This window comes from Rhinolophus sinicus, linkage group LG01 (genome assembly GCF_036562045.2).
Source record: "Rhinolophus sinicus isolate RSC01 linkage group LG01, ASM3656204v1, whole genome shotgun sequence".
Taxonomy (NCBI): Eukaryota; Metazoa; Chordata; class Mammalia; order Chiroptera; family Rhinolophidae; genus Rhinolophus; species Rhinolophus sinicus.
Window position 1 is genome coordinate 179,969,804 of NC_133751.1, and position 18,871 is coordinate 179,988,674.

Consider the following 18,871-nt stretch of genomic DNA (forward strand, 5'->3'; position numbering starts at 1 on the left):
TCTTACTACACACACACACACACACACACACACACACACACACACACACACACAACTCTGTGAGGTGATGGATATGTTACTTAACCCAACTGTGATAATCATTTCACAAAGTATTCGTGTATCAAATCATCACATTGTACACTTTATATACAGTTTTGTTTGTCAATTATAGCTCAATAAAACTGGAGAAAACAGTATTATCATATTTAATAGTGTAGTGATGGAAATGTTCTATATCTTGATGTGGGTGATGGTTACACTGAAATATACACATTTTCAAAACTCAGTCAACTACCCACATAAAATTGGGTACAGGCACGCTCATTTTATTGTACTTTGCTTTATTGTGCTTTGCAGATATTGTGTGGTGTTTCACAAATTGAAGGTTTGTGACAACCCTGTGTCAATCAAATCTATTAGTGCCATTTTTCCAACAGGCTCAGATGATGGTTAGCATTAAAGTATGTTTTAATTAAGGTATGTATATTGTGTTTATGGACATAATGCTATTGCACACTTAACAGGCTATTGTAGAGTGTAAACATAACTTTTATATGCACTGAGAAACCAAAAAAATTGTGTAATTAATTTTATTATGATATTTACTTCTTTGCAGTGGTCTGGAACTGAACTCACAATATCTCAGAGGTATGACTGTATATTTTGTGGTATGGAAATGTTATGGGTTAACTTGTGTCTTGCAAAAAAGAGACATGTTGAAGTCCAAATCCCAATACCTTACAATGTGCCCTTACTTGAAAATAAGGTTACTGCAGATGTAATAGGATGAGGTCATACAGGAGTAGGCTGGGACCTTAACTCAATATTACTGATATCTTCATTAGAGGAGAGACACACACAGGGAGAAGACTGCCACGTGACAACAGAGGGAGTGAATGGTGTGATGCAGCTATAAACCAAGGAATGGCAAGGATTACTGGCAAACATCATAAACTAGAAGAGGCAGGGAAGGATTCTCCCTCATAGGTTTCAGACAATAAATTTCTATTGCTTTAAGGTACCAACCTGTGGTACTTTATGGCATCCCTGCAGATTAATACAGTAAATTATACCTCAATCAATTTAATGGAAAACAAACAAAAAAAGACAAAAACCACCATAAGATTCCACATTGATAAAATTAAAAGCCTGACAGTATCAACATGTTATTCAGGAAACAAAGCTACAGCGACTCTTCCTTACACACTCTTGGTAAAATGGAAATTAGTACAACCATCTTGGTAAATGGTGTGGCTTTATCTTTAACTTTTAATTTGAACACATTATCTATTTAGGAACGAGCAATTCCACCTCTCTCTATAGATATATATCCCAGAGAGTCTCATGCCACAAAAACGTTCACAGCAGCATTATTTAAAATTGCCCCAAACTGGGAACAACCCAAATTCCATCAAAATGGTGAGATTAATAAATTACATTCACACAACATTTAAACTATGTTCCATTCAACTAAATATTTTATAGCATTAGAAATGAGCTAACTACATCCATATAAAATATGATTGACTCTCACATATATAATGCTGAAAACAATAAGCAATAACATGAGAAGTACATGCATAACTATGTTGTTTGAGAATGCAAAAATTAGTAGTAAAATAGAAAGTAAGAAATGTTATCACAACAGTCAAGACAGTGGACATTGCTGGAGGGGGTGTGAGGGAACAGGACAGGGCACGGGGTTGATGGAGAGCTTCTGACGTACTTGCCATGTTTGATTTCTTGACCATGGGTAGTGATTACAATGGTGGTTACTTCATAATTACTCATTAAAATGCTCACGTTTTATGCACTATTCTGTATGTATATTACATCTCACAATAAGACAAACATATTGGAAAGGGAGTGATGAAAAAGTGTAAAGGTTTCTTAGGACAGATGAATAACAAGTATTAGGACACCGACAGAACTAATTTTAGAAGCAGCAGCAAGCTAAGAAAGTGGTTTTATGTTTTTTTGTTTGTTTTCCTATTCAGGAAGGAAATTGAATTAAACTGAATATAAGGAAATGTTTAGTAATCACTGAAAATAATTTTACTAACATTTCATTAAAACCCGGAAACTGTTTATTGATATTGGATATGTGTAACGGAGACGTCTAGGTAAAAATGGGGAAAATAAAGCAGGATGGCAAAATCCTTACACTAATATATAATAAAACAAACCAAAAAATATAATATGAAAAGGTGAAAAATTCACAAGCAGCAGTTTAATAGGGAATGGGGTGCAAGTTTTTGATTTAACTTCAAAACTTGGCAGCCGAGCAAACACAAGGGAAACTAGTGTGATTTGCAAAATCACATCGTTCCTAACCCGACCTCCAGCCCTAGAAGCAATTCTGAGGAAAGAAAAGAAATCAACAAAAGCCTTAGAATTCTTAACTATCTTCTAATTTAGAAAGATGTAAACTGACGAAGTAAGAAGAAAGACCTGACTCCTCTAACATTTCCCTATGGACGTCAGCAGAGATGGAAAGGCTTCCAGATGGTTACAACTTCACCTTTTCCCCAGTCATCTCCTAACGTCACCTAGACCTTCAACCCAGAAGAGTCAGATCCAAAAGGGCATCAGGGCATTTTAATAAAATTTACAGAGACTCATTTTGCTCTCCACATTGGTCCCTGTGGGCCACTGTAGGAGGGCTAGGCGAGCAGTGTATTCAACCAAGTGGACATTACTCTTATGCTATAGCCCAATATCAATCAAGTAAGAGAATGTAAGTGACTGAACCCGATTCTTTGAATCCCCTAGGCCCTTTATGGCTTGGCTGCCACATCGAGGGTATTCAAAGCGGGCCAACTTGGGGTTGTAATCAGTGGAAAAAAAGAAGCATTGTGCCCATGAATGGTCAAGGTGGAACCTCAAATTTTCAAAACAAATATCTAACCCTCCATTCCCTTTGTCCTGATCATTACCCAGGGAGCAGCTGAAAGGAAATTTTCTGTTTCTGGGAAGAGCTTCAATCAGTGACCAAACTGCCTTAGTCTAAGGAATATGGACCTGGAGGAGGTGAGAACGGTACAGTCAGAAATCTTTTTAAGTCTTTTTTTTTCTTTTTTAGTAGAATGTTCCAGTGGTCACCACCACCAGATGTATGAGGATGGTGGGGACCATGAAAGGCCCATCAAATACCTTGCCTACTAGCCCATTTGTTAGGGGCTTTCGCACACCATTTGTAGACTGCAAATGACCCAGGAAGCCAAGGACATGGCCAAGGATATTTTCAAGGACTACAACAGCATAGCTGGAGTCCTCTGCTTGGACTGAAAGTAATACCATAACCTGAAAAAAGTGTCAACCCATTACCTGCAAAAGGGGCCCAAAGTCCAGTGTTAGGAGCAGGTGGGATATCTGCACTGCAGGCTCTCTCACAGCAAGTGAAATGGGCCAACTTTGGGCAGGAGTCAAGTCTGGCATGCAGCGGTAGCCTCTGCCTCAGAAACTTCCCCAAAATTGACTTCTTTATTTTGTGCCCAGCTATGATGGTGGATGTGTTGTTGTGTCCAGTATAACGATAAATCTAGGCAGCCACGGTGACAAGCTAGGGAGTAGAGAGGCTCAACCAGCAGCCTGATTCCAGTCAGTCTCATTGAGAACATGCCCTTACTGTGTGCATCTACGGAAGTGACCCAGATGCTTACTTTGGTAGCAGCAATTTGGTTCTATAGTTTGCAACCCCAAAGAGTGTCTTCAATCTGCCAGTTTGTAGTTTTCCAAATGGCAAACTAAGTAGCTAGGCCATTGGCCATAGCCCAAAAGTAAGTAAAAATATAACAAGGTTCTTGAGGTGGAGTATTGGCTCGCATTCTACCCAACTGAGTGGAATAACCATGTCCATTTTTGGTTCTGCATTGCTGGCCCTTAGGCTGAACAGCTGTAATAGCCTAGTTGTTGATACCAGCAGGTTTCAGCTTAGCTAAACCATCAGTGAACCTGACCCAGTTATTTAGGGGCACTTCTGTGAACGCAGGGCTCCACTGAGCCAGCGGTTTTGCTTCAGGTGGCAAAATGGAGGATAAGGTTTTGCCAAAAGCAGTAGCTGCCAGATTTTCATGCAAAACCAAAATAACACTAGGACCAGGACAGATGCACCCCTGAACACACTACTAACATTTGGCCAGCAAAGCCCCCTTAGAGCATGTTGATTTACAAATTAGCTGATATTCAGAAGTAAGTAGAATGCCCAAGTGAGTCTCCCAAAAGAGTTCACAAATAGCCTGGGCCTCCTTGTATGTGGAGGGTGGCCCAAGAGACAGCACTTTCTCTTTGACTGCCAAGGGATTTGGGTGCTGGGAATCTGCCCACACAGGCCCAAGAAAATTCCTTTGGCGGGCAGGCCCTTGAATTTGTCATGGTTTATCAATCACTCCTGTTGATTGAGGTGTGATAACACCACAGCGAGGGCTGCTGAGACTGAGGCTTTTGATTCGCCAACCAACAGGAGATCATTTATGCCTTTAGACAGCAGAGGGTGGAGGCGCTCATGGAAATCCTGACCCAACCACCTGTGGCAAAGGGCAAGGACTTCTCGACACGTGGCAGTGCCCGAAATGGGAGAATTCCCTCTGACACTTGTAGTATTTATAGTCTAAGCACGCAACACATCAGTTTTGTTGCACACAATGAGAGCTAGAACAGTACACTGAATCAGCAGAGAAGGTCCTACCCATAAGGTCTCTTTAAAGTTTTCTTCCCCACTGCAAGTTGTGCCCAAACCCCACCAATGGATTTCAGCTATTTTTTCCCCCTACTGTAACACAGACTAACCTACATGTTCAGAGCTACAATAGCTGTAACAGCCATCAGGAGGTTATTTCCAGAATGGGAGCACAGGGAAAGCAAGGTGAGAGGGAGGCTAGCCGGTGAGGGACAGCTGGAACAGTAGAAAGGTTTTGTTTCTATTGGGCCCCTCATCTCAGGGTGGGTACCCCTCTTCCCTTGTGCACCTCCCTGCTTCCAGAGTGCAACCCGCCTCAGGAGCGCCTCTCCTTCTGGCACATGCTACTATGGCTCCACCATGGCGTCTTTGGTGCCTATAGCCAACAGCTTGTTGCCTTCACCTCCCAGAAGTTCCCCCAGCATACTGGGTGTTTTCCTGAAAGCAGCTGAGGTCACTCCTTTCTTTCCCATCCCCTCCCTATTCCCAGAGGGGAGTGAACAAACCAACAAACCACAGTTCGTATGGTTTGTTTTAATCCTGTCTCTCACCAGTCAGTCTTTACATAGTTATTATCAGGTAGGACAAGTGGAAGACCCTTACCACCCATCCCCGCCCCACCATCACCACCATGTGGGTGAGAGCATTTGCTACTGAAAGCCAAAACAATGTCACATTTCCCAACCCAGCCTGTAAGGGACCTTTCTCCTGCCTTCCCCAGAAAGTCATGTCTCTTGTCAGCAACCCATTCCCATTGCCAAAACTATCAGGAACTGTACGGGTTCTAGGATTTTATCCTACTTACAAACTATGCAGTTATCCTGCCACAGTTACATGGATGGTAGCAGAAGACTCCTGGGTCGGAGACAAAAGACTTCATTATTTTCAGCAAAAGCTCCATTTAGCCACTGATTTTCTTCAGGGGACAGAAGGAGGGATAAGGTTTCCCCTAAGGGGTAATTGCCACCTTGTAAAGCTGGGATACTGCAGGGGTGTGTGGGGGGGTTAGGCAGTCTGTGTTCTTAAATACACCATTTCCATTTGAAATGCTCATTGGGCCCTTTCTACCTTGTTACTTACTGAGCTCAATTTTCTATTCCCAAAATGGGAATAACAAGCCGAAGAGTCACCAGGCCTCTACAGGTAAGGAGTTCACTGAGCTCAGACTATGTACTCAAGGTAATAACTGCTCTTCCAAAGGGGACACCTGGTAGCTGTGTCAGAGGGGAACAAGGCCAAACCCCCACGAAGGGTCTTCAGGCAGAGGTTCCAATCAGCACAGAGATTTGTAGCTCAAAAGAGTTATTAGGATTGTAGGGCCTCAAAGGTAGTGGATCACAGCTTGGTGGACAGATTCTAACGCAGCTTGTTGGCATGGGCTCCACTGAAAGGATGCCGATTTGTAGATTATGAAGGACTAAGGAGCCTGCCCAAGTGAGGCACATACTGTTTCCCATACTCAGAGTCAGACAAGGTTCTGGGTCTCCTTTTATGGAGTTGGTAGAAGCGGGCAAAAATACAACAATTTTTCTTTGACTGCCAGAAGCAATGAACATTATGAATCTTCTCAGATAGTCCCAATGAAGTTTACCCGGTAAGCAGGCCCCTGAATTTTGTCAGGGTTTATTAGTCACTTCTGCTGGTGGAGGTATGATAAGGCTGTTGAGACTAAGGCTTTTGACTTGCTAACCGATAGGACGTCATCTATACAGTGAAAGCTACAGACGTCAGAGGGGAGAAGCACTCATGCTAATCCTGACCCACTCACTGGTGACAAATGGCAGGTGAGTAGGTACCTCTGGGGGAGTACTAAAAACATATGGAGACAGATCTTGATCCACAGGTGTCAGGAGTATAACAAAGGTGTGTTGGCAACGTCCAAGACAGCACACCAAGTGCCATCAGTCTGTATAACGGATTCAGTTGTCACGGTATATGGAACAGCTGGGATACGGAAGCAACAACTGGATTCTGTTGGTGACAATCCACGATAAGTCTCCAACTCCATTAGCAAATTTCGCTGGGATGTTGTACTGCGATGATAACGCATCTCTTACTTCCCCTGCTGCCTTTAAGTCCTTAATGAAGGCTGTGATTGCTCTTTGTCCTCCCGGGTTCTATAGTGTTTCTGTTAGACCACCTGGGAGGGCACAGGGAGACAAGTTGGGTAGTGATTTACATTCCCCACCAGTCTTTCTCTACATGTGGCTCTTCTAATCCTTCTGGTACTTACAGGATGGAGATGGGCAAGTACATAACACAATAATTCCTACTACACATTCAGATGTAGAAACAATAGGACATTCAATTGAGCTAAACAGCCCCACCCAGGAGGTCACGTGAGTGCCCTTCTGCATTGTGAACCTTGCCTAAACCCCATACGCTGAATCGAAGTGACTTTTCCTTCCACCAGTCTGGGTAAGATGGAGACTTGGGCACCCACATGCAACAGAGCCATAGAAGATTGGGTCCCTTCTCTCCCTGAAATTCCCCAGCATATCTGAATGGCTGTATAGAGCCTTCTGGCCCCTTTAGGGACACGGAGACCTTGGCTCCACCTCCAATCATGTTTCTCCTGTAAGCAGCTGAGATTAGGATAAGGGGGAATGGAGGTGTCATAGGGTGTAGAAGGGGAAAGCAACTCCACGCCGCTTAACAGGACTTCACATTTACTTTCAATTTTGAGTGGTGTAGCAGCAATTCATGGCTCAATCCAATGAACTTCCGTTATTGCTGGTCTTCTCAACTCTCTATCAGGCACAAGCTGACACCATCTATTCATCGCTGACACCATCGCTGACACTTCATAGCTGACACCATCTATTCATCGCTGGGAATGCCTTCACTCAGCAGCCACAGCTACACGGCTTTCTGGATAGGGCCAGGAGGTTTGGGTGTCCACAGAGGACTTAAATTTGGTTCGCACAGCAGTGAGCTACTATGTGGAGTCCACTTCAATCCAGGGCAGCTGCTGTCCCATTACCATGATGACATCTCATAAATTTTTGCCTGGTTTCAACATAAGGGCTAGAGGAGTTTTCCAGGGCAAGATGACTGTAAAAATTTATCTGTATTTCTTTGGATCAGTTTCTCATTTCCTAGGGGATCACCTTCATCAGCATGGTGTACCCAATTCAGGGCTGTAAGAGCTTGAATACTAGTCAATGCCTATATATGGTGTCCCATAAAAGTTCGTCTGCTCCAGGGAAATCTCCCCAAGTGGGCCAAAACTACCTTATAGCAGCCAGAACCCACCACAATAAAACTCTGAGATCTTTTACTGTTGTTTTGGAATGGATATAAGATTGTCACTATAGACTGCTGGGGTAGTTGGCCATAAGATTGCCCAGCTCTTGCCACCCTTCCTTTATATGTCTTACACACTCTGTACCCTCACCTCCCAAGCAAACAGCCAAAGTTCCAATGATTCCCTCGGTTTCTGTCCACAGCAGTCACGCGTTCCCATCCTGTCATCCTCAGTGTAGGCATGCATCTCTTCGTATAACTGTTGTTAGAGAGCAGTCTTCTGCCCACGCAGGACAGATCTTAGCACTAATCATTACAATGGAACAGACTGAGATGGATCATCAGACTGGCAAGGACGTCTCCCCACCTGGAGGATAATTAGCAACAAGCAGGGCACTATTCACACTGTTTTTGAACGTACTTCCCCACACTTGGCTTGCAACTACCTCTCCAATGCCCCCCACTAACAAGCGTTAAAGTGGAGGACTACTTATGGCCTGATTGAGCATATAATTTGGTCACTTCTAATTCTCATGGGCTTCCCCTAAATCCAATTGATCAGACCACAGGTCCTTGTCCTTCATCTTTCAGAAAGCCATGTCTATCAGTGTCCCATCTTGTCACCAAAGTTGTCAAGAATGTACCCTACCTGGAAACTAACAAGTTAGTCTGCCACCTTTTCATAGATGCTGATAGAAGACATGAGTTGGAGACAAAGGGCAAGTTGTTACTAGGAGCAATCACAGTAGCCAGAGTATAATCATTTTTGTATCAGTTCCTCAGGCCCTAATTCCCACAAGATGATGCAAAGAGGGCTAGAAAAGAATTTGCACCTGCAATGGATTACATTACAGCAAAGGAATCCCGCACTTCTCACAAGATTTGCAGAGATGTGAGAGAACCGTAGACAGTTGTCTCCAACAATATGGAAAGATTTATGTAACAATGTTCACTATATAGTAACTATTAATACTGATCATTTCTGGGTGGTGGTATCATAGGCTCGTTCGTGCATTTTGGGGGGAATTGCTTAAATTTTTGTAATAAGCATGCATCATTTTCAACTCTGTACTTTAAAAAATGCATTATGAACATTCAGGTCAAGATGATAATTTGAGTTTCTACAAAGTCCCTGTGAAATGAGCAGAGAGATATAAAAGTAGAGGAAAATCCGTATGCATACTAGAAAACTTAGAAGATTATTAGTTAGAATTGGGGCAGGACTTAGAATTTCTCTAAAATGTTTCAATGAAAGAGGCTTTATGATAAATGAAGTGTGTGTATAGATAAAGAACCAATAAGGGATGTTGAGGGCAACAGTGAGAAGATGTTACCACCCCAGCCAGAGCCACTGGACTCGTGGAGGTGGGGCCCCCACAAGTAGCTGTAGATGTGAAGGAAAATCCATTGCCAGAATCGGCACCAAAGCAGGAAAATAGTAGGACAGAAAACCCCAACCTTTCTCCTCTTTCTTTCCTCAGTGCTTTCCGGTGCCTGCCATTTGCTCGACCTAACTAGAAGTCAGCTAGAAAGAGAGTCTGGTGACGCAGTCCATAGAAGCAGCATCTTGGGGCAAAAAAACAGGACAAAGAAACGTGGAGAGCAGATAGGGGTGGGGACAGGATGGAAAATAATGAGCATCGGTACTATCCATGGTCCAAAAATATCTCTATAAGATATAGTCAAGAAGTAAACAGATTTAAGGGCTAACCAATCAACCTGAAAGTTATGATATTCAAATAAAAACCTGACTTGGAAGAAAGTGAACAGAATCCTTTGCGCTTCAATGGAAACACACATTTCTCCAAGCTCATGGCACCAGCAATCGGTCTCCAGTGCCCAGCTAAGTAAAGGAGTGCTGTGCCAATGAACATGGAAACACTCGGAAAATTCAGTGATATTCCCTGGTAGGTATTGCTTCAGGCTGTATATATATATTTTTTGTTTCTTACAGGCAAATGAAATCCTAATGCAGCAACATTAAAAGTATTTGTCTGGTGCCAAAAGATTTAAATGAACAATCACTGATAAACTCCATCTCAAATACCCATGGACAAATAGACCTTCCGGAGAAAAGTATGAGCCAAGAGAAAAATGATTAGAATTTTTTAAAGTATCTATTTGAAAAGAAGGTCTATGTTGATCAATTGGAAAAGTCCCCCTTACTCCAAAAATCATGAAAACTATTTACCTCAATTTTATAGTCTTAATTAGTTGAAAAAAATCATTACATCTATGAAAAGAAAACATGGATTAGAAAATCTTTCAGGTGAAAAATATAATTGAATTAAAAGAATAGTGGATAAAATCATTGTAAGGTGCATTTCACTTGCATGACTTGGGTTGATTCAAAGTGCAGAGTTAGCAAAGATAAAGTTTGGGAGATTATGGCCTATCTCCCATCTGTCCATCAGTGATTATTAAAGGATTTAAATTTCATAAATGGAATTCATAGCTCAGAGAAGGCAATTAAATTCAAATGGGTGAACAGAAGATTAGTGATATCACATGTACCACTTCCTTCCTTCTTTAATCTTAGTATCCTGCAGGCTCTAGAGGCTTTAAACTCAAAGACTCATACATAATCAGAGCCTTTATCACTGCTCTTTATGAAACGTGGAATTCATCTGCTGCCTTATCCCTTATATTTGCTATGCTGAAGCTAGATGGTTCATTGACCTTAGGAGTACTAAAATAATTTACATTTCCTACGACCAGGTGATTTTCATTAATATATACAATGAGGTCCAAGAGTTACAATATATTCAGATATTCTAAAAAAATCACAATACCCTGCAGTATTTTTAACAAATTCAACAAATATTTATTGAGTGCCTGTCATGGACTTATCACTATTCTAAATGGTAAGATACTGTGGTGAGGAAGACTAAATCATTACCATCCAGAACTTAAAGTGGGAATGACAGACAATAAACAAGTAATCAATGATGTAATACCAGGTAATAATACATTAAAAAAAAAGTAACAGGGATAGGGTAGGGTGGGTGAGCAGATAATTATTTTACATAGAGTGGTCAGTGCAGCCCCCTCTAAAGAGGTAACAGCTGAGTAGAGACCTGAGTGATGTGAATGAATGAACTTTGGGAAGATTTGGGGGAAGAGCATCCCATCAGAGAATAATTATGGCACCACTGCTAATTGATTACACAATAACCATGACCCATACTACTTTGTTACTGACAGAACCTGAATTTTGCTTATACTTAACAGCAATGTATGCAGTACAAAATGGTACAAAATGATAAATCATTATTGGCAATCCCATTCATTTTGCCAGATAGTTTTCCCATTCTCCTTTGAAGCTAGAGGTAGTCTTGTGACCTAAATCTGTTCAATGCGACACAAAAACTACTGGGGGGGGAGGATCGGGTTACTGGGTAAATTTCTGTTTCTTTGTAAAAATAAAAGGGGGCAAGTGCAAAAGAAGTACTTGACTGTCCTATTCCCACATTCTTCCATCTGCCTTGATCTATACCTGATGCCAAGGACTGAAGCAACATCTGTGATCATGAAGACACAAGCATGAGCATGAAAAGAGGAAAAATAAGAAAGAGTCAGGTTCCTGGGTCTTTGATGACACTGTTAAGCCACTGGACCAATGCCCCAAATCCTTTATCTCATGACTTCACTGGTCAGTATCCAATGGCACTGCCAGTAAAATGTGGTTTCAAAGTCAAGATCACAGGGTGTGGCTATAAGAACTAAGACCTCCAAAAGATTTAAGCTGGTGTCTCACAGAGCAAGTCAGCTAGAAAACAAAATATTCTAAGTAACTTAGCGTGGCCTCTTGGATCCTCTTTGCTCAATAGAATAGCTCCTAAGATTTTTAGGGATATGCCACAGAACCTTGACTATCAACCAAGGGTAAATAGGGGCCTGACTTGAAGACATTTAAAGGTGTAACATTTGGCTGAGATCATAATTTGATACCTAAGAGGCACATAAAATCTTTAAGATAATCATAGCATCTTGCACTGAAAGGAACAGAGAAAATTTAAAATGAAAAGAGGGTCTGAACTCTCAACTTTCTAGAGACAAGACACGGACTACAAAGCTACTCGGCTACAAATATGAGCTCTTTCTTATGAAAAAAAGAATTATTCAGAGGGTAAAGACAAGCCCCAAGGGCAGAGCCAGGAGCTTCAGTTACTATGGCCCACTGACTGCTATATGCTTCACTTTCCCCTTCCTCCACCTTCGCAATATTCTAGTTTTCCTGTTCCTGACTCACAGGAGACAGATAACTGGTATCTTAATTCACAGGTCTTAAAATTGAGAGAAATCATACTCAAGAAGCCTCATTCACCTGGATCTGATTTAGATGTTGAAATTCTGTACCTGAAGCCTAAGCCTGATGCAATAATAGCATGAGACTAAGGATCTTGGAAGTGGAGTAAGTATATTTTACATGTGGGAGGGACATGAATTACTCGGAGCTAGAGATAGTTTATCTGTGGTGATTGATCTCCAGCTATGACCCCTGATGAATACCACCTTCCGAGATTCATGCCCTTATGCAGTCCCTCCCATATTAAACCAGGGCTGACCCTGAGATTTGCTTTAACTAACTTCTGCTGAAGTGACTCTGTGCTAGTCTGAAGCTTAAGTCTTAAGAGTACCTGAAGCTTCTGCTTATATATATTGGAAGTCCCGAGCTGCCACATAAGAAGTTCAGCTGTCCTCCTAGAAAGACCACATAGGGAGGCCACATAAAGAGGAGGAATAGAGAGGGAGAGGCATAATCCCTACATCTAAGATTACAAGGAGGGAGGGAGGGAGGGAAGGAAGGAGGGAAAGAGGGACAGAGAGAAGGAGAAAGAGAGAGAGAGAGAGATATCAAATCAGACGTCCATACATCCCAACTGAGGCCAAACTTACAGCTGTTCCCATCAAGGTGTAAGACATATAAGTGAGCTACCATGAGTGTTCCAGCCAAATACGGTTCCTAGATGACTACAGGATGAGCCAACATCAAGTAGAGCAAAACAACTGCCCAGCTAAGCAGTCAGTCCACAGAATCTTGGGAGGTAATAAAATGGTTATTTTAAGCCACTAAGTTTTGGAGTGGTTTGTTATTCATCAATAAATAACTCAATTATCAAATGAAAACTAAATATTTTGGAAGCCAGACTTAAAGAAATTAACAGGCAAACTACAAGCTATGAAAAAATATGTGCCATGAATATACAAGTGGTTGATATCCTCACAATAAAAGAGCTCATTATAAAACCTAAACATCACGAAGTGCTCAACAGAAAAAACGGACAAAGGCCATGATCTGTCTACTTGTAGGGGAAATCAAAATGGCTAATGACATGAAAAAGTTTTAGCCATTATTTAAAAGACCATTAATACTCAAATACCACTGGTGAGAATGCAAAGTGATACAATCTTTCTGGACAGCAATCTGTCAACATACAATTTCTATGAATATATGAGGAGATAACCACAGATCCAAATAAATAGTTAAGTAAAAAGATATGAATTTCAAACTTCATGTCCAACAATATGGAAACTGTTTAAAAGAATCCTTGAATATCCATATTTGAAGGTATTCTGCATCTTGTAAATTTTTGAGAAAATTCAGTTAACATGCTTATAATGTTTTAAAAAGCACAATACAAAATTATATATATATATGTTTTATCTAAGTTTTTAAAAATAAATAAAAGGCATATATATATATACACATATATATATATTTGCATAGCAAAGACTAAAAGGAAATGAAATTGTTAAATGAGGCAGTAGAATTATAACTACTTTCATCTTTCCTTTTATACTTCTATTTTCTAAATGTTCTAAAACAACTGTATTATTTTCACATTCAGTTAAAAACAAGAACGTTACTCTTTTTCAGTTACATTGGTTAGGTTATTGATCCATGTAATTAAGAATAATTCCCCAACTAGAGGTATTTAATAAAATTGTATCTTTTGAAATTTGGAAGGTAATTTAGAAATGACCTAGTATGATCCACCATTCAATAGATAAGGAAATAGGCCTAGAGGTTTAGGTGCTCACACTTGTTGAAGTATTATATTTAGAGGCAGAGCCTGACTTAGCACTCAGACTGTTTACCCACTGACAAGTACATATTTTTACATTGCTTTATGAGCTACCTGTAATAGTAATTCCAATAAGATGTAAAGACCTAAATAGAATAAGTCATTTTGAGAAAGGCTTTACCCTGGTGTACCTTTATATTTACACTCAGATAATTCTTATTTTAAACTATAAAATTATTTATAACAGGGAGAGCATATGCTATTTCCTATTATATAATGATTTTATTAAAAATTTCCACTGAAATAACTTTCCAGGCTTTTAAATTTCCTTTGAATTTACATTTTATTATTGTAGTTACACTTTCAGCTGACTTTTACACCAACCTATGAGACTATTTTGTATTACTGATATCTCTGACCACTTAGCTTTTCGTTTAAGAGTTTTTCCCCCTTAATGATTATAATTAGGGCAGGAATGTTTAATGCACTTAGATACGCTTCCATTTAGAAACATTTGAATGCATTTTCAATTTATTTGTATTTAATTTATTTTTTTAAATGAATTATTTTGTTTTCCTAGTCTTATACTTCTAGTATGAGGATAGATACTTTAGTTCAAGGTCTTCCGTTGAATCTTGGCTTTGAAAGCTACCTTTTGATTTTGAATCCGGGGAAACGAAGCTTGTGCTCTTCCTTCTAGCTAAGCTTAGACTGTTAATTTGCCACCTAATTTCCGTTGGAGAGGAATTTAAGTTTCTCCTCTTTATCCCACCTGGATTTATAGGGATGCTTTTCAACATTACCTCTGATGAAGGTACGTCTGTCGTTAAAAGGCTTGGATAGGTAGCTTTTAACTTTAGTTCTGGTTGAAAAAGTATATTACTCATTTTTCTGTTTGTCACGGCTTCTGATTTGCATTCCTCTAAAGATGGTATTTCATTCTCTCCTGTTACCATCAGGCTAGGAATCTTGAATAATGGAGCATCTGTTTGTTTTATTGATTCATCACTTTTAGGAGCAACAACATTTATATTATCTTGGTTCGACTGATTCAGAGTTGGTAGAGTCAGGCTTTTCTTATCATCATTATCCAGTAACTAGAAAATATATCAATAAAACAAACTACCAATTAATCATTACTGACTAGAAAATATTTAAAACTGACAAAACTCGACTTAAAATCATTCATACCCTTATCCTTTATCATAAGTTACCATCGATATTTCTAAATTATTACATTACTTATTAAAAAAGTTAAGGGGCGGCCAGATGGCTCAGTTGGTTAGAGCGCGAGCTCTCAACAACAAGGTTGCCGGTTCGGTTCCTGCATGGGATGGTGAGCTGCGCCTCTGCAACTAAATGGTGAAAACAGCAACTGGACTTGAAGCTGAGCTGTGCCCTCTACAACTAGATTGAAGGACGACTTGGAGCTGATGGGCTTTGGAGAAACAGATTGTTCCCCAATATTCCTCAATTAAAAAAAAAAAAGAGTTAAGAAATTCTCTGCTTGCCTAAAACCATGGATTATAGAATATTATTTATAAAAATGATCATACTACTTTATAAATCAATGGTTCTCATATATTTAGGTTTTATAAATCAGCAACATCTCAAAATAGAAAATTGAGGGGTTATTGTTATATTACCAACATTATATCATAAAATAAAGGATATTTTAATAGCAAAATAGCACATGTCATAAAAAACACAACTATATCACAAAGGAAATTCTAATAGCAAAATAGTACAAAGAATAGTATCATATAACAAAAGACAACCTGTTAAGCTAAATAAGTTTAGCTATATGAAAAATTCTCTATAGTGTCTTTTTCCTCTCTCTCCTTGGACTGGGGGAAATAGTACACACTGGTATTTGGGAGCCACTGACCCAAGGATGGAAATCATTAAATCCTATTTGTCAGGTAATATAGAAAAATATTTTATTCTTTATTGGTTTAAATAGGGATCTACCACTTTATGAAATGAATAACTTGTAAAATCAGATAAAAACAAATATTATAATGTGAAATCTACTTTTTATTTATTTCTATTACGAACTACAGATTATTATTCCATATAGAATAAGTAAAGAACGTGGTTCGGTCTGTGGCATCCAATTCTAAGATCACTGTGCAGAACTCTATGCTTTTTTTTAAACTTGTTTCCCTCTTCTCTTAGTTAACACTTTTGTCCTCTACCTTCATATGTATTTTAAAATGTTACTACTTTATGCTGAAAATTCCCTTTTAAGAGTATAATTTTACTTAAATAAATCATGCAATTGTACAGATATTGCCATACAAAAATAACAATGATAACCTGAATAACTGCTTGAGTACTTATTTCTTTCCACCTATAAATACTTCTCCATTTACAAATATTTCATTCCTTTATAAAATGGTAACTATTAGAAGTTCTCTTCCAAGTTCCCTTACCTCACTTGGAATAGTTTCAGCTTCCTCCTTTGTAAGAGAGATATCTGTCAATAAATGAATAGAAGTATTTTATTGTATATAAAACAATAAACACGTTATTTATATGTATGTACACGAATAAAATATTATCGTTTTTCTCACCAAGAACAAAGAACAATTTAAGTCAAAGCAACTACTCAAACATAAACACTATTTAGCAAAGACAAACTGATGAGTCTCTGGGAAGATGGGGGAGTGGTAAATGCACAAGTGTGGAAATAAAATGAAAACATAAGAATAAGATTTCAGATCCATCGATATAAAACATAAAAACAAGTATACAGTATTTTTACTAAAATAAGAGGAAATAAAACAAATCCCAGATGGTCAGTGATAGGGTTGGGATTAGAAAAAGAGACTAAAGTTTATGTAACCAGTGGAAAAAGGACAATTCAAGAGAGATTGACTAAAGCACTTGTAAAATATCCCTAGAAATATAAAGAATACATACTTAGCAAGTAGAAAAGAAAAACCTAAAAAGGAGAAAGAGGGAATAAAGAATTGAGATACAAAGAAACGCATAAGTGTAGTAAAAAAATTTATATGGTAAGCATTAGCTGCATGACTGTGGTCAGCTCATTTTTCTGAGCCTTGATTTTCTCCTATGTAAAATAGGATAATGATAGCTTATCTTATAGATATGATACAAGTATATATAAGATGTGAACAGCAACATGGTTAAATGCTTGAGCTCTTGGGTCACACAGGTTCAAATTCAACCTCTATCATTTAATGGCTGTGTGACCTCTGATTAGTTTGATCCTCAGTTTTCTCATCTGTAAAAATGTGGATTAATAATAATAATGTCCTCAATTGATTACTGTGAGGACTGATTTATATAACCCCAGCAAAGTGCCTAGAACACTGTGATCAATAAATGTTAACTATAACTATAGGAAGCTTTAGAAATACCAAATGAAAGAAGTTACTAGATGATCCAATGGAACTTGAAATGAACTCTCTGGATAAGTGAAAAAACGTAAATTAAAAAAAGGAAAAGATGGTCACCACCAGTGAGAGAGGTTAACCTCCTATCTTAAACAGTGATATTGAAGAGGGAAATGTGATTCCCCTATACCTACAACTTGAATGTTTCAGGTGAAGAGTGGGCTAAAGATGCAATAGCTCTGCTAGGCTGGTTGATTCGCAGAAGTTAGGAAACAAATATATCAAAGCCTGTAGTAGCCAGGGAAGTAGAAAAGTAAACTGTGGTAAAAGTCTTATCACAATAAATCATTATTCCATACTTTCAGAATCCAAGATTTTAAAGATATAGTATTATATATCTATCTATCTGAACTTACTTTCTAAATGAATCTTTTAACAGAAATTTTTTAAAGATTGCATGAACAGCTGCTAATTTAATTTCCTGTCCCTCTCTCCTCCCGCTTCACACACACACACACACACACACACACACACACACACACACCTCTACATAAAAGAGACCAATAGCTCTACGTAACAATGTTTAACAAAAATACCTTTTCATAGATCATGGTTAAGATTTAACTTTTTTTCTTGTCCTTAAAGGAGTAAAGGAACATTAAAAAATAACTCTGAATTAGGTCTAAGTCTTTTCTTTGAAGTGTTATAAAATAAATACTATATACCAAAACTATAACAAAATGCATCCCTAACCAAAAAATGAAATCCACTTAAAGCAAATGACTAATTTTCTGTTTGTTATATGACCACCCTGTTTTCAGTTATCTTAATAATGAATACAAAAATAAATTAGTTTATTAACCTGATGTTATAATAGCTTCAGGCTTCTCTTCAAATTGGCTTTCAAGTGCCTCATTGGTATGACTTCCCTAGAAATAAAAGAATAAAAAATAAAGAAATATATTGGAGAAATGTTTAAAGAACTAAAACATTTTTCTCTGCCTTCATACCTTCTAATACATTTTTTAAAAAATTTATAGAAGACAAGAAGGATACAGGTTTGTGAGAAAAGCAAACCAAATAGCTCTATTTTAAAGAAAGGTACACCCTGGCTAGGAGTTGAAGTTCCAGGGAGAGGATATCCTAGAATTGATAGGGTATTTGAATGATGAATGTACGAGAGGAAAAGATTACCAGATAAATAACGTAACGTAACTTCAAGGAGTATAAGAGGATACGCCCAGGAAACAGATTACTTTTTTACTGAAATATGTTACGGCCTATGAGCTAAAAAATGATGTGGCTTTTTACAAAATTCCAAGAAGAATTATAATAAGGTAGAGTGATTACCGGCTCTTGTAAAATACTGATCTTTCAATAAGAACCCAAAGTCCACAGTCACTTTAATGAAGACCGCACAAAATTTACCCTAAACTACCAATTCTGCATCAGTAAATGTTAATCAGTTTATCCTAGAGCAGCACAACTTGGCCCAATTATTGCAGAGGCATTGAAAATCATTAATATATCAATATAACTACCATTTCAAGGCTGTG

General features: G+C 38.7%; 1 protein-coding gene across 3 annotated transcripts in view; it reads right to left on the reverse strand.

The window, feature by feature from the left end:
- Positions 1-18,871, reverse strand: part of C2CD6 (C2 calcium dependent domain containing 6) — an 85,218-nt gene that overhangs the window by 24,881 nt on the left and 41,466 nt on the right. For all 3 annotated transcript variants that reach the window (XM_074340021.1, XM_019726809.2, XM_019726808.2), the window contains 3 exons: positions 18,178-18,244; positions 16,389-16,432; positions 14,757-15,050 (listed from right to left, as the gene is read on the reverse strand). In XM_074340021.1, coding sequence (XP_074196122.1) covers positions 14,757-15,050; positions 16,389-16,432; positions 18,178-18,244 — 405 coding nt within the window. The remainder of the gene's footprint in view (positions 1-14,756; positions 15,051-16,388; positions 16,433-18,177; positions 18,245-18,871) is intronic.